General features: G+C 37.3%; 1 protein-coding gene across 2 annotated transcripts in view; it reads left to right on the forward strand.

The window, feature by feature from the left end:
* The window catches only part of LOC117994010 (ribosomal protein S6 kinase alpha-5-like), a 126,221-nt gene that overhangs the window by 19,518 nt on the left and 81,543 nt on the right, over positions 1 to 25,160 (forward strand). For both annotated transcript variants that reach the window (XM_034981890.2, XM_069507081.1), the window contains exon 2: positions 2,721 to 2,789. In XM_034981890.2, coding sequence (XP_034837781.1) covers positions 2,721 to 2,789 — 69 coding nt within the window. The remainder of the gene's footprint in view (positions 1 to 2,720; positions 2,790 to 25,160) is intronic.

The following is a 25,160-nucleotide window of genomic DNA, read 5'->3' on the forward strand; positions in this document are numbered from 1 at the left end:
GATACATACGTATAATCCATACTTCCATGCTAATATTATAAATGCGAAAGTGTGTCTGTCTGAGTGTCTGCTAGCTTTTCACGGCCCAACAGTTTAACCGATTTTGATGAAATTTGGTACAGAGTTAGCTTACATCCCGGGGAAGGACATAGGCTGCTTGTTATCCCGGAAGATCAAAGAAATTTAGGTTTTTAAAAATCCTAAATTCACGCGAAACAATGTTTGTTGGTTTGTCTTTCAATCACGTCGCAACTCGCAACAGAGCAACGGATCGACGTGTTTTTTGCATGGGCATAGTTGAAGACCTGGAGAGTGACATAGTGACATAAAAATAAATAAAAATATGGGTCTCCTACTAAGCAGTGGCGTGCACAGGGTTTGAAGCCAGGGTAGGCACTAGTTAAGTAAGAGCCTGTTTACTGGCAGGTCATTATGAAAAATATGCATTGAGCTATTCAACTGGGGTAAGCAGTGCATTTATGCGTCTATGACCTGCACGCCACTGCTACTAAGGTCTACTGTTCAGACCAAATTGCGACACCAAAACTGGGTATTCATAATCCTACCTTGTAGAAATAGTTTTGGAATCGCAATTGAAATTGGCTACTTTTTATCCCAGAAAATCAAACAGTTCTCATGGGATTTTTAAAAAACTTAAATCCATGCGTACGAAATCGCGGGCATCAGCTAGTGAAATTCGAAAATTATATCAACTTTAAAAATGGACAGTTAAAATGCCAGGTCACATAATAATGGTGGTACTTACCACCAACTGTTTTCAGAGAGGTGAAAGTAACTTTCGCAAATAATATTTCAAATTGGTATACCTACTTAGTTATGATTTTGATCACGGTGATTCCACGATTTTTACATCGATACTAACTTATGCCGTCGTCCGCATGGATTTCAAACCCGTATTTTACCCCCTTAGGGGTTGAATTTTCAAAAATCCTTACTTAGCTGATGTCTCCGTCATAATAGCTATCTGCATGCTAAATTTCAGCCCGATCCGTCAAGTAGTTTGAGGTGTGCGTTGATAGATATGAGAGTCAGTCAGCATTTCCTTTCGTACAATACTTCTTTGTATTGAGACCTATTGATTAATACAGGTTTTATGCGTAGCCGCTATTTTTAACCGACTTCAAAAGAAGGAGGAGGTTCTCAATTCGTCGGAATCTTTTTTTTTTTTTTTTATGTATGTTCCCCGATTACTCAAAAACGCCTGGACCGATTTTGAAAATTCTTTTTTTGTTTGAAAGGGTATACTTCAAAGTTGGTCCCATTTCAATTTGGTGAAGATCTGATGAACATCTTCGAAGATAGATACTGGTACTCCTCAACGGATAAGAGTAAATTGCTCGCGATCAGTGTAATAGCTTAGTAAACAGTAGATTTTTAACCAGTCATAGCATAATTTCATGGGGCCACTAAAAATTGTGAAATAAAATTTTTTTACAAAAAAAATAAAAACCGACTTCGTTACATAAACACTAAAAATTTAAAAATAATTTAATTTATTACCGAATATATTATGTATACAAGAGTTAATATAGTTCCATAATAATATTTTTTGGGGTCGGTGCCAATGAGGTGCCATTGTGGAGTCCCATAAAAATATGAAGTCTAGACGATTCGCGCAGCTAAAGCTAATTGGCACCGGCACCAAAAAGTATTATTAGGGAACTATATTAACTCTTGTATACATAATATATTCGGTAATAAATTAAATTATTTTTAAATTTTTAGTGTTTATGTAACGAAGTCGGTTTTTATTTTTTTTGTAAAAATTTAGGAAAATAATAAAAGTGGTGGACTACTACTACTAGGTAGGGCAGACTCCATACAAAAATATTCAAACCCCTTTGGCATGCAGATAGCCTATTATGACGTAGACATCCGCTAAGAAAGGATTTTTGAAAATTCAACCCCTAAACGGGTAATTAGGGGTTTTAGTTTTGTGTAGCCCACGCGGACCAAGTCGCGGGCGGTAAGTAAAATAGATGTCGTAGCCCTTGAACGTTAAACTATTCACGTTTGAATGTCAAGTGGAAAAAATAGCAATTATAATAACATTTAAGAAAATTAACCGTGAATAATTTTAATGTTTTGGTATTTTGTACAAAAGTTATGGGTTTGCTACAAAGGTCAAGAGAAGGTTAATTTTGATTGGATTGACGAAAAATAATATGAAAAACAATTTTTCATTTATTGATGACACTTGACAGGTCGGCGTTTGGCAACAGCAGAGTGAACTAGAGTGAGGGAACTCTCGGTTTGATCCTGAATCGACGATAATATGTCAAATATTAGGCTATTGGTGACGTAAAATCAAAGAAAAATAGTGTAATGGTGTCTATTGCAAGTGATAGTGGTGTGCATGTATGCGAGTGTGTGTGTGTGTGCGTGTGTATGGGTGTGTGTTTGTGTGGGTGCGTGTGTGTGTATTATTTATTGTTTATATTAACTAGTTTGTTAAAATCGTATTATTTAAATCAGAAGATCCTCAGTTTCGTTATAATTTAGAGCATTGAGATATTTTATTAATTGCGTTTTCAGTTTACTTGTAAAATGAGTATTACTTGTAAAATCTTTTAGCATTATCTTTCTGCACATTGCATTGATTAGTTTAGGACCGAGATAATTTATGAATTTCTGAGCAACACTATTTATTTGATAGATAGATTGAACTATGTTAGTAAATAAGTTTTTTTTTGTTGCAGTTAATCTAAACAGCGCTTCAAAAGTGGACATATCACATTTCGACTTGCTCAAAGTCCTTGGCACTGGAGGTGAGCTATAGTTAATTATATTTCACACTTACATGTATACACACTTACTTATAATACATTACACATTGTAACTATGATATAATATCAGGCATTATATTATAATGGCTTATAAATACACGTCAATTAATGTATGACAGAAATGTATATATTTCAAGCCACAAACTGTGCATAAACTTTTATAAGTAAGGAACTTAACTTATTGAATATATGTTATGGGTTATTGCTTAGTTAATATTACTAATTTATGTTATTGGTTATTATTTTATGGTAGTTAAATTAACTACTGCGATTCTAAATATAACCAGTCTACCACTTGTATTGCAAAAAACGGCATGTACCCGTAGTACAAGATTTTACGTCTCACCAAACGAAACCAAATTCGAGAGTCGAAATACTTCCGCGTTACAGTAAAATGGACCTAAACAGCCTTGAATTGAAGTCAAATATTCAATGCCACTGATTTTAATTTCGCAATGTTTCCGCTTGGAGCGCTGGCTGTAGAAGTGTAGACAAACTTGAGCTTTAAAACAAGGCTTTTAAGATCCAGTTCACTGTAACGCGGAAGTATTTCGACTCTCGAATTTGGTTTCGTTTGGTGAGACGTAAAATCTTGTACTACGGGTACTGATGACTGATAAGCTGTTCAGTTTCGCAACTCCTAAACATTTTGGACTTATAATCTTACTAGCTTATTACCGCGACTTCGTCCGCGTGGAGTACACAAATTTCATCTTCTATTTTACCCCCTTAGGGGTGGAATTTTCAAAAATCCTTTCTTAGCGGATGTCTACGTCAATATATATATCAAAAGGATGATTTAAAGTGTCCTTAAAAATAAATAAATAAATAAAAATAAATTTTATTTTATTTAAGGAGGTAAAATAAGGGTTTGAAATTTTTGGTATTCCACGCGGACGAAGTCGCGGGAATAAGCTAGTAAAGCATACATTTTGAGAACTCACTCGGCTTATTGCTCTATGTGTCAACTGTCATATTGTCAAAAGTACGGTTCATAACGTACACCCGCACGTCGCACTTGCTCGCCCGCACAAGTTAGCGTGGTGGCTGTGGAACCCCCCGCACACCCGTGTGTGGGGCGTTCCCTCCCCGATTACCATCTCGACCTGTTGTGTACCTACTATAATATGTCTTAAGTCTGAGCAAAGTCAAAGTACGCTCTATAGATCTCAGCCCATGTCTGTGTTAAGCGTGGTCTTATAATAACCGTTACATAGAAGACCGGTTAAATGCCTCATACGTAATACAATTACTGATTAAATACTTCACACTGAGTGCACACCCCAGGGCAATACCGCGGAAGGAAATAATACGTGCAATAACCACGTAGGGCGATTGTCTAAAACCTGCATCAATCATTATTACAATCTCAATTCTGAGTTCTGATTGGCTGAATTTGTGCGATTCTTGTTGCAACAATGCATTGTGGCCAATAGTGAGCGAGCATAAACCAATCAGAGATGATTGCGATCGTGACATTGTAGCTGTCAAACAACCGCGGTAGGGCCACAGGGTATCGTCACTAGTCACTACGAAATGTGTACTGTATTCAATTAAAACTGTAACCATGTCATGCTAATTGGGTATTTTCCTACTTTGAATTTGATAAATATTATTATTTTATTATAAACTAGAATAAAATATATATAATAATAAATATATATAGTTATGGTCATTGGAAGCAGGCCGCTAAGAAATCGTATTGCCTTCAGTGATCTGCCTTTGGTTTCTTATGATGGCACACCCGTTGCTTACACATCCACAGCGAAAAACCTAGGATTGACTATGGATGGCAACCTCGCTTGGGCAGCACATATAAATCAGATCAGTAAACGTATGCATTATTCGATTCATTCCTTGAGGAGACTGCAGAATTTCCTTCCGCTGCGTACCAAAATTATGCTATCACATTCTCTGTTGCTTCCGATTCTCGACTATGCGGACGTCTGCTACTTGGATGCTACCGAAGAGCTACTTGACAAACTCGATCGACTTCAAAATTTGTGCATACGGTTTATATACGGCCTGCGCAAATTCGACCATATTTCCGATTACCGTCGTCGGTTAAAGTGGCTCCCAATACGCTTTCGCCGCAATTTGCATATTCTGACTGTTCTCTACAATGTTCTTAATACCTCTTCCCCTGGTTATCTACGAGAGCGATTTCAACTATCCCGCCCTCCTACTAGACCTATGCGGTCGTGTGTCTCAAAAAATCCTCTCGTCACTCCCCGTTGAAACACAGTCTTCTATAACAAATCTTTCACCGTACTAGCTACCCAACTTTGGAACTCACTTCCTGAAAATGTCAGAGAGAACTGCCACTCAGTACACTCATTCAAATACAGAGTGAAGCAGTATTACCTATCATTAATATAGAGTATTTTATATATTATATGTATTTATATTTTTCATATATTATGTATATAATTATTTATGATAAGTATAATTATTGTATATAAGTTGATTTGGGTATTTATTATAAGATATTTATGTAGTTTATTAGATTCTAGTACCGTAGACCTATTCCACTTCTTGATACGCCTTACTCACAACCTTGAATGGGAAGCTGGAAGAAATCTCTGTTTAGAGATAAGCATTTCCGATGTAACTTAATTTATTATTACTTTGTAACTACAATTTTTGGTACATGAATAATAAAAATAAAATAAAATAAATAAAAATAATGACGTAAAATAAAATAAAAATAAAAATAGCTTTATTTTCCTTTCATATTTACATTGATACATATTATTCTAAAAAAAAAAAAACAAAAACCTAACTTTCATCTTATTTTACTAATAATTATTAATTTATATCTAAAAATAGGGTATTAGAAAGGACCGCTTTTAGCGGTGAAAGCCTCCTCCAACCTTTTCCATGGCTCGCTATCTTTTGCGACTCTACTCCATGCCGTGCCTGCCACATCTACAATGTCGTCGTTCCAACGCTTGTAAGGTCTGCCCGGTCTGCGTTTCTTATTAATAATGACGTACGCTGAAAAAATATTAAAATCCAACAAAGATTTACAAAGTTACAGGCATTTTAATTTTGGAGTGGGAGGGTCTTCTATCCCTTTCTCGCAAAACGAAAATTTGTATGAAACTGCACGAAGCTACTATGGCATTAGTAAGGTGTGACGTCAAATGCTATATATATCGCTATCTCTGTCTAATCAGAAATATTTAAATGCTTATAACTTTTTTGTTATTTAATCGACTTAATTAGTTTTTTTCAGTTTACGTCATTATTTTTATCCTAGTTTATAATAAAGTAATAAAAAAATTGGAGTGAAATATCCAATTGAGGATTTAACACAGCTGGGATAGATTAATTTCGAACCAAAATTTTGGTCAAAGGCACTTGTTCTTCTTCTTCTTTGCGTGCCTCTCCGACTAGCGAAGCTTGGCAGTCATCTTTACGTATTCCACTCTGTTCTTCGCGAGGCGAAACTGGCTCAAAAAATCTACATATCTTGTATACTATTATTTTGATTCTAAAAAAATTATAAAAAAAAATTGCTTCCATTCCCTTCAGTGTAAATTGAGCTTTACTGTGTCTCTAATCTGTATATTTCAGCCCTAGTGTTATAAACCGTATTGCATATCTACAATCAAACCAAATAATTTCCTCTATGGTAACAGTGCATATCACCACGAAACGTGTGAAACTCCACGAGGCGAGCACGTTATGCCTAGTATACATACCTACCGTGTGTATAATAGTGCGGCCACACGTGCGACCAGTCACGTTGCATACATTGAGTGGGTCAAATGCAGTCGCTTAACAACTAAATGATGATGTTTTCACTATGTCTCTAATCTGTATGTTTCAACCCTAGTGCTATAAACTGTATGCATATTATCTACAATCAAACCAAATAATTTCCTCTATGGTAACAGTGCATATCACAACGAAACGTGTGAAACTCCACGAGGCGAGCACGTTATGCCTAGTATACATACCTACCGTGTGTATAATAGTGCGGCCACACGTGCGACCACTCACGTTGCATACATTGAGTGGGTCAAATGCAGTCGCTTAACAACTAAAATATGTTGATGATGTTTTTAATAAAATCATACTGATTGTCATTAAAATATGTTGATGATGTTTTTAATAGAATCATACTGATTTGTCATTAAAATATGTTGATGATGTTTTTAATAGAATCATACTGATTGTCATTAAAATATGTTGATGATGTTTTTAATAGAATCATACTGATTGTCATTAAAATATGTTGATGATGTTTAATAGAATCATACTGAGCGGTCATAAGCTATGTCCGTCCCCGGAATGTAAGCTACCTCTGTACCAAATTTCATCAAAATTGGTTTTACGGTTGAGCCGTGAAAAGCTAGCGGACAGACAGACACACTTTCGCATTTATAATATTACTTAGTATGGATAGTAGATTGTAGAAAACACTAAAACAGTAGAATAGAAGGGACGTCACGCGTTGAATGCAATGGTAACTTTGCTTTGCCACGCCTCCGTGCACTGTTATGTGCTGCAGTTCGCGACCACCTTCACTGGTTTACCGTTACTTCACTACCGGTGGCTGATGTCTTTTTAGGGTTCCGTACATCAAAAGGAAAAACGGAACCCTTATAGGATCACTTTGTTGTATGTCTGTCTGTCTGTCTGTCTGCCTGTCTGTCTGCCTGTCTGCCTGTCTGCCTGTCTGCCTGTCTGTCTGTCTGTCTGTCTGTCTGTCTGTCTGTCTGTCTGTCTGTCTGTCTGTCTGTCTGTCTGTCTGTCATTTGGGGAAAAATCTGAAAACCGTGAATTTAGGGTTAGATCACACAAAAAAAAATTAAATTGTGGTCATGAACTATTAATTAGTATTTTCAACTTTCGAAGTGAGTGACTATATCAAGTGGGGTATCATATGAAAGGTCTTTACCTGTACATTCTAAAACAGATTTTTGTTTATTTTTATGCATCATAGCTTTTGAATTATCGTGCAAAATGACGAAAAAATACGATTGTAGTACGGAACCCTCATTGCGCGAGCCTGACTCGCACTTGGCCGGTTTTTTTATGCGGTCAAAACCATAATGAAGTTGGTTCAGAGTTCAGACATTTCAAGACGCATGGAAATGTCGGCCGTCAAGTTCGTATAAGATTCTAACAAGAACGGCGACGCACTGAAAGTGTGTAGGTATATTACACGAACCATTTCAAGCTACTTTCGACCCCTTCATAACTTAGAATAGAATAGAAGAATAGAATGTTTTTTTATTCATGTATACTTTTTACAAGTACTTATGAATAGTCGGGTAGTTTTAATTTACCACTGGTTCGGAATGCCGTTCCTACCGAGAAGAACCAGCAAGAAACTCGGCGGTTGCTCTTTTTAATTTTTCAATTTACAATGTTATTATACCGTACTATACATGCCATTGCAGCCCCGTGCATTGCTGGAGCGAGTCAAATCCAAGCTTTTTTATCGTTTACATAGTCTGCGACTGTATAATATGCTTTTTTTAGGAGCATACTTTTAACACATTTTTTAAACTTGTGTAAAGGCAAGTCTAAAATTGCTTGAGGAATACTAGAAACTATTAAACCTACATTTACAATTTTGTAGGTATATCTATTAAGACCCCTTTGAAGGCTAAGAATCCTAAATTTCATGAAAAAAACTTTTATAGTTACCTTCAACTCAAGTTAAGGCTGCCTGTCCACTGGTGCGGAGCGGAGCGGAGATGTGTTGAGCAGACCAATCAGATTGTCGGTAAATAACGTGACATTTTTATTCCGTCATCTGATGAAACTCTGATTGGTCAACTATACACATCTCCGCTCCGCTCCGCTTCAGTGGACAGGCACCCTAAAGGTCTGAAAAGTGCCATTTTTATCACTCGCTCATCAAAAACCTGACCTACTTCCAGGTGACTTAGAAATTTGAAATTTGGTATTGTGGTAGCTGATTTTATTTACTGTGAACAAACTTTATACTGAGGATATGGACAAAAATATTTGAAAAAAACCGGTAAAGTGCGAGTCGGACGAAGATTTCCGTACCATCGTACAAGATAATATTATGACTGTACTTTTTTTTAAATAATTTTGCATGGCGTCCATTTTGAAATTCGCCATCTTAGTTTTTTATTATTTGTTGTTATAGCGGCAAAAGAAATAGATACAAACACAATATTTCAACTTTCAAACATCATACATATTTTTATGAAAGACAGAATATAATAGAAATTATAAGTAACCTGCTCGAGACATTTGAAATTTAAATGATTATCTCTACATAGTATAAAACTAGCTTATGCTCGCGACTTCGTCCGCGTGGACTACAAAATTTCAAACCCCTATTTTATTATTATTTAACCCCCTTAGGAGTTGAATTTTCAAAAATCAGCTAATAAAATAAATAAAAGGCCGGCAACGCATCGGCGGCTCCTCTGGTGCTGCAAATGTTCATGGGCGGCGGTAATCACTTAACATCAGGTGACCCGCCTGCTCGTTTGCTCGCTATATCTATTAAAAAAAAAAAATCCTTTCTTAGCGGATGCCTACGTCATAATAGCTATCTGCATGCCAAATTTCAGCCCGATCCGTCCAGTAGTTTGAGCTGTGCGTTGATAGATCAGTCAGTCAGTCAGTCACCTTCTCCTTTTATAGATAAAGTCGCTTCCCGCTGTCTGATTGTATGAACGCGTAGATCTTTTAAACTACGCAACGGATTTTAATGCGGTTTTCACCAATAGATAGAGTGATTCAAGAGGAAGGTTTATAGCTATAGCTTAATTCTCAAAAAATTAGAGATCCCTAGAGAAATCGAAATAATGTGAATTAGGTTGGATATTTTTTTCTCTCATTTGAGTTTCCGAGGCAATGACACCTCAATGGCACCACATTAGTATCTACATTGCCCCCATGCGAAGCCGGGGCGGGTCGCTAGTTTATTATTATAATAAAAGCATTGTTGGTACCAACTACCAGCGTTACTCGATTAGCATAAATTAAAAGAGTTATGTAAGTCGTATAAGGGCATCCAGTACACCAGAATCCAGATACGAGGCAGGTGTTCTGTCCCATGCGTTTCTTCGCTGCATTTCATTATATTTATTGCGGTTTGAAGAATTGATAGAAACACCTGCTATAAAGTCGTACACATACCCACTCTCTGCCTATTCGCCATTGCTGAGGGTCGTGACCTCTTTCCATCAGTACCCTTATTATAAATGTGAAAGTGTGTTTGTTTGTTGGTTTGTCCTTCAATCACGTCGCAACGGTGCAACGGATTGACGTGATTTTTTGCATGTGTTTAAAGTCTTTAAACACATGGAGAGTGACACGCTAGTTTTTATCCCGGAAAATCAAATAGTACCCTCGGGATTTATAAAAACCTAATTCCTCGCGGATGAAGTCGCGGGCATCGGCTAGTTTCATTATATTTATTGTGGTTTGAAGAACAGAACAGAACAGAAACACCTGTTATAAAGTCGTACACATACCCACTCTGCCTATTCGCCATTGCTGAGGGTCGTGACCTCTTTCCATCTAAATAGATAAAAGGAAAAGCTGACACTGACTGACGGATCTATCTTGGACTTCTTACTTTTTTCTAGGGTTCCTTAGTCAAATAGTCTGTGTTTTGCCTTTCATTTGCTTCTATATGTTGAAGCTCTTGAAAGCTGTCGGGTGGAATAGCTCAGTTGTGAAGCTCCCAGATTGCTCTCAGGTTATTTTCGAAATCAGGATCCATATTGTTCAACATGGTTCAACTTTCTGTAGATGATAACCTTCAAAGGCGAGGATTTCCGGTCAGCTGTTCAAATATCCTCTCTGGGACTTATTACTTTTTTTTAGGGTTCCTTAGTCGAATAATCTGGGTTTTGGTTAACTATCTCGTTAGCCTTTCAAAGCATTTATTCAAGCATTTCTTTTGAGTTTTGCAGGTACTTACCCAATCTCCAAAACTCAAAAAACTCCAAACTCAAATTATTTATTCAGAATAGATAAAATTTTACGCTTACTGATGGTCAAAATTGTTAATTTGTAAGGATATTAGTGGTAATAATAAAACTAAAGCTACGAGTGTTCCAAACGCGCCCAGGTCTGAGAAGAGCTCACAATAAACTCATCCGGATCATTGCATTGTACAATTATTGATTTTCAATCGTTGAGTTTGAGAAATAATGATGTAATGGTGATAATTAATAACTTAAAGCTAAAGCTACGGGGGTAATAAACGCGCCCTGGTCTGAGAAGAAGCCCACAAAATCCTTACAATGTGCATAGTTTTTCTTGATTTTTTATTTAACTACAAGAAAGCTTCCTTCACGAGTCACGACGGAACCTTGCGTTATGCACACGCACTTGACCGGTTTTTTACCACGTCCGCGTCCCCCTAATGAAAGTAATTATGAGAGAAAAATCAGTGTGAGAATCCGATCTGGGTACCAGGGCGCTATGGGTGTGTAGGAGCCGTGATCCCAGGACGTCGTCCGTCGCGACGGGTCGTCGACCCCCGAAACTGGCGCGTAGCGGTGCCCGGTCGTTACCCGACCGTCCTTACATTACAGCGCTCATGACCTTATGTTCACCTGGTACTTTGCGTGTTTATTATTGATGATTTCTTTTGTTACTTTTTTGATACAATACCTGAATTATTATTTTTAAATATTATGAAAAGTATAATTTAAAGGTATTGATATATTTCATAATTTTTGTTCACTTGGTAATTTGCGTGTTTATTATTGATGATTTCTTTTGTTACTTTTTTGATACAATACCTGAATTATTATTTTTAAATAGTATGAAAAGTGTAATTTAAGTGTATTTGTATATTTCATGATTTTTAACCCGTTGATAAAAAGGATCTGCGGGGTGATTCGCTAACAGTGATCTGACACTAAATGATAGTCACCGACCTTGTTTGACATTGCTACATTGCTACATTACTGAGTGACATTAAAATGATTTTACGTAGTAAACCATCAATGAATCTTCTTTTACAACATTTCCTGCATAGGACAGGTTTCCCACAGGACAATGTTGTCAACCTTCAGATGAGGCTACCTACCTACGACCTATGAGGCTATGATAGATTTCATATAATTTAACAAAAGCCGCCGTATCAAATTGGTTGTTTGGCATCGTGATCGACCTGATAAGGCCATCGCTCGTCCGTTGCTCCCGTGGTATGTACCGTAGACCGCAATCCATAGACAATTCCATGGAATCGCAAAATCATTAAAATTGTCAGCATGACTTGTTGATTAGTCAGCCAAGGAACATGCTGACTTGTCGAAAATTACGAGCAAAAAATTGTATGTTAACCGATGATTACCGCTCTAAATTAAGTGGAAATTTTGGAAAAAGCATGACTTTGATCCTACCCACTAGGTGGACAAACAGATCGCAGGGAGCCGCTAGATTCAGGCGGCGGCGCGGCGGCGGAAAACCGTGCCGTGTGGAAGCCCCTGCAAGAGACTTATGTCCAGCTGTGGACGTTCACATTGTATGTCAAGATCTCACGTACAAAATACATCTTGCCACAAAAAAGTGGCCACGGTGATAAAGACAAAAATCATTTTGTCACGTCCTAATAAGAGCTTAAATGTATTTAGTTATCTCGCTCTCACAGTAAGTCACAAATAAAGGCTACTTCTACAGGTATTTATTCGGAGCTTCTGGGTATAGCGACTCGGTTGCTCCACCAATTCACCCACATGGCCGTAAACAGTTGACTGGTTTCGAACCCTTCCTGAATCCATAATGTGCGCTATGCTTTATAGTTCATATTACTCGTTCCGCGCTAGTGCTTTGCGAAAAACACATGCCGGTCTCGTGAATAATATAATGGCTAGGGTATTTGTATAATAACTTTGGTATAATATTTGGTAATAACTTGCCAATAACATTCACCAAAATCAATCACACATTAGCAAAATATTAATGGATATATTGCACTTAAATAAAATAATCACCCTGTACCAGAATTTAAACATCATACACGAAGTAGTGTGCACAGAACACTATTACTCCTACCGTAGTGTGAGTGAGCGTCTTACGCTCGTCATATTGTGTTACTATTCCGCTGTGATATAAATAACGAACTTTTTCTTACCTACCTACATTTATCTATAAATTTAATGATTGTGTTTTTACCTACTAAGTATATTTAGTTTAAAATAACCTACATTTAGTTCAATGTTGTTAGTTTATATAAGTAAGTATTGTTATTTAGCTTTAAGTATTATACCATTAAATTAATGTGCTACGTGTACCTATCTACTGTCGACGGCATTGGTGTACGGAAAAACTTATGATTTAAAGTTTATGATTACACCTAAACTTATTGTAAAATGTACATATTCTTCCTAAATAAATAAATTATTTATTATTATTATTATTATTATTATTTAATTATTAACATCCGTATAACTGTCGCGAATACTTATGGCCGGCTTACATAATTCTAGTCAAATAGTTTTTAAGTTTGCAATAGATTAATGATTTTAAGCTTATTTTAATGTATTTAACGGGGTGCATACCACGATTAATTTTTGTTTTTATTCGTTGATATTTAATATTTCAACCCAATTGGGTATTTTCCTACTTTTGAATTTGATAAATATTATTACTTTATTATAAACAAGCATAAAAATAATGACGTACGCTGAAAAAAATATTAAAGTCCAACAAAGATTTACAAAGTTACAGGCGTTTTAGTTTTGGAGTGGGAGGGTCTTCTATCCCTTTCTCGCAAAACGAAAATTTGTATATGAAACCGCACGAAGCTACTATGGCATTAGTAAGGTGTGACGTCAAATTCTATATCGCTATCTCTGTCTAATCAGAAATATTTAAATGCTTATAACTTTTTTGTTATTTGATCGTTTCAATTAGTTTTTACAGTTTACGTCATTATTTTTATCCTAGTTGTAATAAAAAAATTGGAGTCAAATACCCAATTTCACGGGTCGTGGTCACGACGGAACTGCGGTGCTGCGAGAGATGAGCTTCGAGCTGTCAAGGGCAGTAGCGAACTACCCTCTTTCTTGTTCTTTTCGCTGAAACTTCACGAGCTGTCCGGCAACATACACTCACAACGTCACTATTAACTTTCGATGTTGTTCGATGTTGTCTTGTGAAGTTAATCGTGGTAAGTATGTACCCGTTATATTGAAAATATGTAATAGATTAGTCTAAATATATAAAAGGGAAGGTGACTGACTGACTGACTGATCTATCAACGCACAGCTCAAACTACTGGACGGATCGGGATGAAATTTGGCATGCTTATAGTTGTTATGACGTAGGCATCCGCTAAGAAAGGTTTTTTGCAAATTCAACCTCTAAGGGGGTGAAATAGGGGTTTAAAATTTATGTAGTCCACGCGGACGAAGTCGCGAGCATAAGCTAGTTGTATATATTTTCACCAAAAATGTGTACGTACGAGTATTTCTATTGCCGCTATAACAACGAATAATAAAAATTTCAAGATAGTCGAAAGTGTTATTTAAGTGTCGATGGTACGGAACCCTTCGTGTGCGAGTCCGACTCGCACTTGACTGATTTTTGTGAGGATTAGAACGTTGACATTGATGTCAGGGTTCAGACCACCCGCACTATAACATAATACGCCCCCTCGTGAAATCAAGCCTCGATTGTAAAGATCGTGTGAGGGATTTTTAACCGACTTCAAAAAAAGGAGGAGGTTCTCAATTCGTCGGAATCTTTTTTTTTTTTTTTTTTTTTTTTTTTTTTTTTATGTATGTTCCCCGATTACTCAAAAACGCCTGGACCGATTTTGAAAATTCTTTTTTTGTTTGAAAGGGTATACTTCAAAGTTGGTCCCATTTCAATTTGGTGAAGATCTGATGAACATCTTCGAAGATAGATACTGGAACTCCTCAACGGATAAGAGTAAATTGCTCGCGATCAGTGTAATAGCTTAGTAAACAGTAGATTTTTAACCAGGCGTAGCATAATTCCATGGGGCCACTAAAAATTGTGAAATAAAAATTTTTTACAAAAGAAATAAAAACCGACTTCGTTACATAAACACTAAAAATTGAAAAATAATTTAATTTATTACCGAATATATTATGTATACAAGAGTTAATATAGTTCCATAATAATATTTTTTGGGGTCGGTGCCAATGAGGTGCCATTGTGGAGTCCCATAAAAATATGAAGTCTAGACGATTCGCGCAGCTAAAGCTAATTGGCACCGGCACCAAAAAGTATTATTATGGAACTATATTAACTCTTGTATACATAATATATTCGGTAATAAATTAAATTATTTTTCAATTTTTAGTGTTTATGTAACGAAGTCGGTTTTTATTTTTTTTGTAAAAAAATTTTTAAAATTAGTAGTCTTGTATGCGATATTATAATATTATGACTAGCTTATGCTCGCAACTTCGTCCGCGTGGACTACACAAAATTCAAACCCCTATTTGACCCCTTTAGGAGTTGAATTTTCAAAAATTCTTTCTTAGCGGATACCTACGTGATAATAGCTATCTGCATGCCAAATTTCAGCCCGATCCGTCCAGTAGTTTGAGTTGTGCGTTGATAGATCAGTCAGTCAGTCAGTCACCAAACTATGTACACATTGTTAGGTATATCATAAGTCATAACATATTGCATGCTAGCTAATAGGCAGAATTTGGCTGTACCTTTTTGTTTTGTAATATCTGCACTGTTTACCCATATTCGCAATAAAGAAATTTGAATTTGAATTGAAAAAAAAAAAAAAACCTTTTATATATTTAGATACGTCCCCTCGTGAAATCAAGCCTCGATTGTGAAGATCGTGTGAGAGAGTTCTTTAAAATTACTAGTCTCGTATGTGATCTAAATCAAATTAGCCTGTACTTGTTCTACGACTAGGCAAAGGCATCTCTTCAATTTTTACACAACTCTCGATTCTGTGCGTCTTCAGGCTAATTGTTTTTTTAAATTTTTTATTTGCTGATGCCCGCGACTTCATACGCATGGACTTAGGTTTTTAAAAAATCGGAATAATATGTAGCCTATATCCTTCCCCGGTATGCGAGCTATCCCTGTACCAAATTTCGTCAAAATCGGTTGAACGGATGGGCCGTGAAAGGCTAGCAGACAGAGAGACAAACTTTCGCATTTATGATATTAGTATGGATGAGGGATTTCTTATCAAATTACTAGTAAAACAAATTAGCCTAGTTGTAGAACAGAACAAGGACAGCTTGTTCTGTTCTACGACTGTCGGTTTTGTAGCGGTTTTGTAGAGCATTGTCTCTGTCGTTGAGACCGACAAAATGTATGTCACGGTATGAGTGATAGAGACAACGCTCTACAAAGCCGAAACGTCATTCAACGTCGATGTACATTACTTTCTGCCGCGTACTATACTTATTATTTAAACCCTTTCTTGAACTCTAGGTCAAGATGAACCCGTGCACCTTATTGTTATCGTTATAGAGGTCATTATTATAAATGTCGATTCCGTGATAACGCATCCCCTGCAAGCATTTCAATAATAGATATCGTTTTGTGATAGTTTAAATTGAACCGTATTGCTATGTCTATAGAATATATGTTAATTTTTGTAATGTTTACTATAACTTGCTCATGTTTGGATTAATTGAGAATTCAAGATTGTTTTGTTTGAAAGATAGAAAACATCATTCACTAATCACTACCTTTTTTTATTCATTATAGGCGCACGCTTGACCACGATCACACCTGATGGGAAGTGATGATATGGCCTAAGATGGGACGCGTTTGCCTAGTGGGTGCCTAGATGATACTCGCGACTTCGTCCGCGTGGATTTAGATTTTTTAAAATCCCGTAGGAACTTTTTGGTTTGCAGGATGCAAGCTATCGCTGTACCAAATTTTGTCAAAATCGGTTGAACGGATGGGTCGTGAAAGGCTAGCAGACAGACAGAAAGAAAGACAGACAGACAGACACACTTTCGCATTTATAATATGGATGAACCAAAACATTAGTCTTTTTTTGGGCTGTCTTGTAATAAGTATCTAAGTGAAACTAAAATTTCAGATATCCTGCTACTACATGATATTATAAAGTATAAACGATAATTTTAATTAGAGACCCGGCAGTCGTGCCACATAAATAAGTAGCCACAAGAATATTCATAGGTTACGTAAAACCGACCGCCCTAGGAGAAAAAAACGCCCTTCAGCTCAGTCGAGGTAAACAACCCCTAATAAACATCTGCCCTTTGTGCGCCAGTCGCCACCTGGCCGATATGACGGCGTGCCTGTACTTTGCGAAACTCGGGGACTTGCTGTACACAAATGTGACACACTGTACTATGCAATTCAATGACAAAGTTTCTAGCCAACATTCGATAAAATTTTCATAGATGGCGCTAAATAACCGCACCACTAAAAATGAAAAATAACAACTATAATATCTATATGATCTAATGCTTTAAGTTTAGGTCGTGTCAATCAATGACATAGATGAAGAGTAACAGCTAGCGTGCACTGCAGTTTTTCTTATGTTTCTTCGCCACAAAATCTGTGAACTATAAATTAATAGAAGTTATTAATTAATTTTGCATCGGGGAAGAAACGGAAGGATTGACTTGACTTAAAGCATAGATCAGCGTTTCCCATTTGCCGGGTCGCGACCCAGTACCGTCCCATCAAAATAAATTCCCGGGTCGCAACATTCCCGCATTGTTTTAAGAAAATTACCAAATATCGATAATATTATATCTTTCTATATCGCTGAATGTGTTGCTGATCGCAAATCTCACACAGCTGAACAGCTGAACCGATTTCGCTAACTTTTTTTTCATAATATTCCTTGAAGTACGGTACGGGGATGGTTCTTACGGAGAGAAAATTTAAAAAAAATCCTGAAAAAGAATCGACTGTTAGGCGGTACGAAGTTCGCCGGGGTACCTAATGGAACCAGCTTGGGAAGTGTTAAGTGGGTCACGAAGGGGCAATGTGAAAATTACCGGGCCACGGCAGAACAATGTTTAAGAAACACTGGCATAGATCATATGTATCTAGGTATTATTTTTCGTTTTTAGTGATGTTAGTATTTTTTAAGCGCCATCTATGAAAATTTTATCGAACGTTGCCCTGAAATTTCCTCATTGAGAAGAGAATATGACACACTGTACTATGCATTTCAAAGACAACTGGCTTTTTGATTGTGTTTCTTTGTACCGTTATGCTTGTACTATACATTTTAATTGAGAAGAGCATCATAAGTTACCTAAAACCGACAGCGGAGTCTTAGTGATAGGGTCTCGTTTTACCTTTAAAAAAGAGCTACTGCTGAGTTTCTTGCCGGTTTTTGTCAGTACAGCTTTCTTCCGGAACCGGTGGTAGAGTCTAGACTCTATAGACACAATATTTTAAGTGGCATGAAGTGGCTACATAAAATAAATAAATTCATTTCATTTCGATATATTTCAGTATTTATTAAGAGGAGTTTGTTTTAGTTTTGAACTTTATCTGGCTGAACTTTAGAACACGCCCTTGAACTCACAGACGTAGGCCTAAATGTTCGTAAGGGCGTAGGGCGATATCGTTTGTATACCTCTCTCGGAGTTCAATGTGTTCATAGTTCAAACAGAATCTTTTTCTGACAACGAATGATTAGGTACTGCCTTTTTGATTCTGCCCTTTATATTATTTGTTTACTAGCAGTTGCCCGCGAATTCGTCCGCGTAAAATTTCCGGTTTCTCATGAGATTACAAATTTTTCCGCTGCAAAAGGCCTTACTTACCTACTCATAATATCTCTAACTTAAAAAACATAGGACTTTCATATAACCTTCCAACCCCCATTTCACCCCCTTAAGGGGATTTTCGTAAGATCCTTATGTTGTCACTTGCGGCCTAGAAAGAATGTTTTTTTGATATATTTTAGCGTTTATTACGAGGAGTAGTCTAGTTTTAGTTTTGAACTTTATCTGGCTGAACTTTAGAACACGCCCTTGAACTCACAGACGTAGGCCTAAAGGTACGTAAGGGCGTAGGGCGATATCGTTTGTAGACCTCTCTGGGAGTTCAATGTGTTCATAGTTCAAACAGAATCTTTTTCTTACAAGGAATGATAAAAATAATTAGGTACTGGCTTTTGATTCTGCCCCTGATAATTATTTTTTACTAGCTGATGCCCGCGACTTTGTCCGCGTGGAATTAGATTTTCAAAAATCCCGTGGGAACTCTTTGTTTTTCAGAGATGAAAAGTAGCCAAGTCACTCTCCGGGTCTTTATCTATACCCATGCAAAAAATCACGTCAATCCGTTGCACCGTTGCGACGTGATTGAAGGACAAACCAACAAACAAACACACTTTCGCATTTATAATAAAGGCACTCATTTGAAATCTTTATGCCGAGTATTAAGTCAAGTGTGAGTCGGACTCGCACACGAAGGGCTCCGTAACATCGTACAAGAAATAACACTTTTTTCGTATTTTTCCATTTACTTGTGCTACCAGACATTGCTACGTGGGTGCAAGACGTGGTAGACTATGGCCAAACTCTTTTCATTCTTTGGAAGGAGACTCGTTTTCGTGGGTTGATAATGATAATGATGATGATGATCATATACATATCATCGCAAGTAAAATATGAGGAACAATTATAAATAGTGAATATATCGTGAATTGATTTCCTCCAGCCATTGTTCGCGAGGTCAACGCACGGCGACTAATCAATTAGCATTTTATCAGTTGCCTTTAAATATATATACCAGTTTCACGATTGTGTCACGCCGTTATCTAAATATATAAAAGGAAAAGGTGACTGACTGACTGACTGATCTATCAACGCACAGCTCAAACTACTGGACCGATCGGGCTGAAATTTGGCATGCAAATGACGTAGACATCTGCCGAGAAAATATTTTTGAAAATTCAAACCTTAAAAGGGTAAAATAGGGGTTTCAAATTTGTGTAGTCCACGCGTACGAAGTCGCGAGCATAAGCTAGTCTATATATATAAAAGGATTGACTGACTGACTGATCTATCAACGCACAGCTCAAACTACTAGACCGATCGGGCTGAAATTTGGCATGCACATGACGTAGACATCTGCTGAGAAAGGATTTTTGAAAATTCAAACCTTAAGAGGGTAAAATAGGGGTTTGAAATTTGTGTAGTCCACGTGGACGAAGTCGCAGGCTTAAGCGAATAAATACTTTTTTTCAACCGATACGGCGAAGCCAAAAGGAAATTTTTGCAGTCTATGTTATACATGTATTAGTCATTAGATGTAGGTAATAGAGCCGAAGAAGCAATGCCTTTTTGTCTCTATGAAGGAAAAGTTTTATTATTTAAGATTAATTGTACTTAATAATAATCTTATTATTACTAGCACTAATGTACTAGGGTCATTCAATAAGTAAAGAGACAAATGGCTATAGCTCAAAAACCGGCCAAGTGCGAGTCAGGCTCGTGCAATGAAGGTTCCGTACTACAGTCGTATTTTTTCGACATTTTGCACGATAATTCAAAAACTGTGATGCATAAAAATAAATAAAATTCTGTTTTAGAATGTACAGGTGAAGACCTTTCATATGATACCCCACTTGATATAGTCGCTCACTTCGAAAGTTGAAAATACTAATTATTAGTTCATGACCACAATTTTTTTTTGTGTGATCTAACCCTAAATTCACGGTTTTCAGATTTTTCCCCAAATGTCAGCTATAAGACCTACCTTCCTGCCAAATTTCATGATTCTAGGTCAACGGGAAGTACCGTGTAGGTTTCTTGACAGACAGACAACAAAGTGATCCTATAAGGGTTCCTTTTTTCCTTTTTTAGGTACAGAACCCTAAAAACGGTTTAAATTGTTCTCAATGACATTGTGAACAGCTCTAACACTTACTTGAACTTCCTCAGCTATCATTTCAACAGTAATTTTTCTGTTATCACGAATAAGTCCGTCAATCCTCGATTCCAACGAGGGATCAGAAACTTCCACTGGACGTCCACATCGGGGTTCATCACCTACAAGTGTTCAGCCACTTTTAAACAGTACCCACTTGTAAAAATTCGCACGGTTCATACAACTTTTACCGTTCTGTATCAACATTCTAGAAAAAAAATCAATCATTGGTTTTACACCTTCTGCGACTAAAAATCTAATGACTGAGCGCTGCTCTTCTAAGGTGCAATCTTCTAGTGGACTTGCCATGGTGAACTAAAAATTTTGAGGTTATGTTGACATAAAATGATGAAAAAGCTGATCAGGTGGGTGATTCGCTAACTCAGTTTCTAACACTGAATGATAGCCACGGAGCTCATTTTTTAATCCGTTGAAGGTTTTCTACGAAAAAATATTTTAATGTCACCCAGTGAAGCAGCAATGTAGAACTAACCAACCTCGGTGGCTATAATTTAGTGTTAGACACTGAGTTAGAGAATCACCTAGCTGAGCATATCCCAAGGTTGCCAACTAACACCTCTGAAAAGATTGTACACATTCATTGAATAGTTTTAAAATTAAAGAATTTGTCTCTTTACTTATTGAATGACCCTCGTAGTTCGAGAAAACTTATTTGTGAAGAAAAAATTCATTTGTATATTTTGTATTCATGTGGAAAAAGTAAACAATGTAAACACACATTATACAAATACAAGTCGGAAAAATGTTTTCCCAGAGTTTACTGAACTCGTTTATCGAGCAATCTGTATGTACTTTGTAACGTAATGTAATTCATTTCTATTATTATTTTTATATTTGTTATTAATTCCATTATCTTCAACAATCTTTGTGTACCTTCAAGTGTATGTGCATACGAAGTATATATTTTTATTCTAGACTAGCTGATGCGTGGATTTAGGTCTTTAAAAATCCCGTGGGAACTCTTTTATTTTCCGGGATAAAAAGTAGACTATGTCATTCTCCAGGTCTTAAACTATACCCATGCAAAAAATCACGTCAACCCGTTACACCGTTGCGACGTGATTGCTCTACTACTGATAAGCTCAGAGTCATTCAGCAGGCGATGGAGAGAGCTATGCTGGACGTTTTGTAAGAGTTCCCTGACTGTCATGAACTGTGATATGGATATAGAGTATCAAACTTGAATAGATATAAGTAGGTATGGATTGTAAGCGAAATTTTCAAACAAAGGTAAATAAGCACTTAGGTATTTTTAATTTTAAAATGACGAGCACGCTCGTATAATGCGCAATTCTTGAAACGAGAAGTTATTCTAACGTTAACGAATTATGACGACCTTGATGCATCATGTCTTTCTCTGAAGTGGAGGTAATAAGGCCATTTGCAGGCGGGCGACAATAAGGCGACTGATTTATAAATGTTTTTGCCTTGTACCTAACTTTACCGTTTATATTACTGGTCCCCACGCGAAATATACTCGACAAAATATGAGCTTCTGAATATACAATCAATCAATCAGCCTGTTTGCGTCCACTGCTGGACATAGGCCTTTCCAAGAGCGCGCCACCACACACGATCCTCTACCTTCCTCATCCACCCATTTCCCGCTACCTTCTTGAAGTCGTCAGTCCAGCGGGTTGGAGTTCGTCCCACACTGCGCTTGCCGATACGCGTTCTCCACTCCAGAACACGACTGCCCCAGCGGCCATCGGTTCTGCGGCAGACGTGGCCTGCCCACTGCCACTTCAGCTACACCAAGGATAATGTCCGTAAAATCCCGGCAAGCTGAGGTTAGGACCGATGTGTACTACCTTTAAAATAATGAGCCTCGTGATGTGATACCCGTGGAAGATATGAGGACTTAAAGAATTTGTTATAACTCAAATGTAACAACCCTGTAAAACAGTGACGCCTGAGAGTTCTCCATTATGTCTCGGTGGTGTGGGAAGTCTGCCGATACGCACTTGGTCAGCTTGGGGAATGCATGGTCTACACCTTTCTCACTCTGAGAGTAGATCCGTGCTCAGTAGTTGGCCAGTGATGGACTGAGATTATATTTATTACTAGCTTATACTACACAAATTACAAACCCCTATTTCACCCCCTTAGGGGTTGAATTTTCAAAAATCCTTTATTAGCGGATGTCTACGTCATAATAGCTATCTGCAATCTGCATGCCAAACAACCCGATCCGTCCAGTTGTTTGGGCTGTGCATTGATAGATCAGTCAATCGGTCATATTTTCCTTTTATATATTAAGATTTTGAAGATAGATAATTTTATGTAGTAAGGCGTTTCAGACACAATTTTTATGTATCTACAATCTACATAGTTGGTGTACAGTGCGCAGCCTTTTACTGGTAATCAATAAGTCTGTAAGCACCCTTTACATAACAAGTCCATGACACCCATATCCGCGCTTACAATTTTTTTGGCAAACATATACGTTTCTTAAAGTCGAGATACGGGGTCGTTGACCGACCTAGGATGCATTTACCGTCTAGGTCGAAGCAAACAAATAAACGAACAAACTTTTGTGTTATTGACATTCGAACAATTAAAGGTAAAATACATAAAGATATTCGCTCATACTACACTTTATGATTGTTTCAGCACCTGTGCATTGCGTTCTAGTTGGAAACTACAATGTGGCTATTGCAGTCACCTCTGATTGGCCGAAGTTCTCTCACTATTGGCTGAAATGCATAGTTGCAACAAAAATATCATAAATTCAGCCTATCACAGCAATTGATTTTTTTTCCTTCGTTCTAGGAGGTTCTCAGTAATTTTATTAGAGTCTATTTATTATTCCAATACTTATTATGGGTTTAAAAAATGCCCTTGCCTGAGAATATCAAGATCACCTTAAAAATATGTTACCAGATTCAAAATTGACTCAAGTTGATTTTTAGAGAGCAGAAGAGATTTTCAACACGAGTTGAAAAGAGGAAGTAGTTATGAATTATCGCCAAAAAATGACAAAATTCGTGGGAATTTTGAAACTGATGATTAAAGGACAAACCAACAAACAAACACACTTTCGCATTTATAATAACGGTAAGGGTACTGATAACGATATTTTATTGCAGAATTATTAACGCGGCGGTATTCAATCGTATGGTGAAGGAAAACATCGTGAGGAAACCTGCATGCCTGAGACTTCTCCATAATTTTCTCAAAGGTGTGTGAAGTCTGCCAATCCGCACATGGCCAGCGTGGTAGACTATGGCCAAAACCCTTCTCACTCTGAGAGGAGATCCGTGCTCTGTAGTGAGCCGGCGATGGGTTGATCATGATACAATCATAAACAGACAGGGTTTTTGGGAATCTTTAGATGCAATTGTACTGCCGCCAAGTTGCAGTTTCTAGCTCGCAGCTCGACTTAATATTTCATCAAGATTTTATTGCTTGACTTATTAGCAAGGTGGTAGATAAATGCAATTTTCAGTAGTGAACACACTTTCTTATTGCAAAGCATAGTACGCGACCGGTTAAAATGGCAATCGGGGAGGGAACGCCCCGCACACCCGCACTAACCCGGTGCGGCCGAACGCGGGTGACGTGCGCGTGTTCGGGGCGTCCCCCCGCCTCATACCCCGATTGCCATCTTAACCTGTCGTGGAAAATAACTTTATTTACTTACTCAGAAGGCGACCATAGATGGTTGTCGTTCACATCACCTATGTTGTGATCATAATGATATTTTTTTTTTAAAGAATATTAGCCATGTTAAATGACTAATATTCCCATTTCCTCTCCAACTAAGCGTCAGGCTTGTGCTAGGAGTAGGTACGACAATAGTGCAACGGGCGGGGTTTGAACCGTCGACCTTTCGGTTTTCAGTCCACTCCTTTACCGGTTGAGCTATTGAGGCTCTAAAACTGTTTAACCCGAGCTCACCTTGAGGCTGTCTCGCGCGGATGTCACCGGATATATCGACTTACCGCCGTCTCACATCTGCTCTTAGGGCGCTCGTAAACGGACCAGTTTTCTGCCAATTAATAGGTGCTATTGTATAGCCGCCATAAGTTGCAGTTTCTAAATCTCGTGAAACACGTAAATCTTTAAAACTCATAATTTTTACGTAAAACTGGTAATCCACATACATTGATATTAGTTTCTAGAACGTGTCTACAAAATTGCATTGGGTTTGATTTGTTAATATTCAAGTGGGAAGCAAACCATAGTTCACGACAGTAAGGGAATTTCTCTACGTTTTCTTTAATTTTACGTCACCAATTGCCTAATATTTGACATAATATCGTCGATTCAGAATCACACCGAGAGTTCCCTCACTCTTGTTCACTCTGACCAAACTAAGTACATACATTTATATGGACGCAGAGTCGTTTATTATGACGGAGAGTCCTCTATTAATAATATAATAAATAAATAATAATAATAATAATCATCATCATCATCATCATCTTTATTTCAGATATTGCATCCATTTGGTTAGTAATAAAATTAATTGTTTAT

The sequence above is a fragment of the Maniola hyperantus genome, chromosome 25 (assembly GCF_902806685.2).
Source record: "Maniola hyperantus chromosome 25, iAphHyp1.2, whole genome shotgun sequence".
Taxonomy (NCBI): domain Eukaryota; kingdom Metazoa; phylum Arthropoda; class Insecta; order Lepidoptera; family Nymphalidae; genus Maniola; species Maniola hyperantus.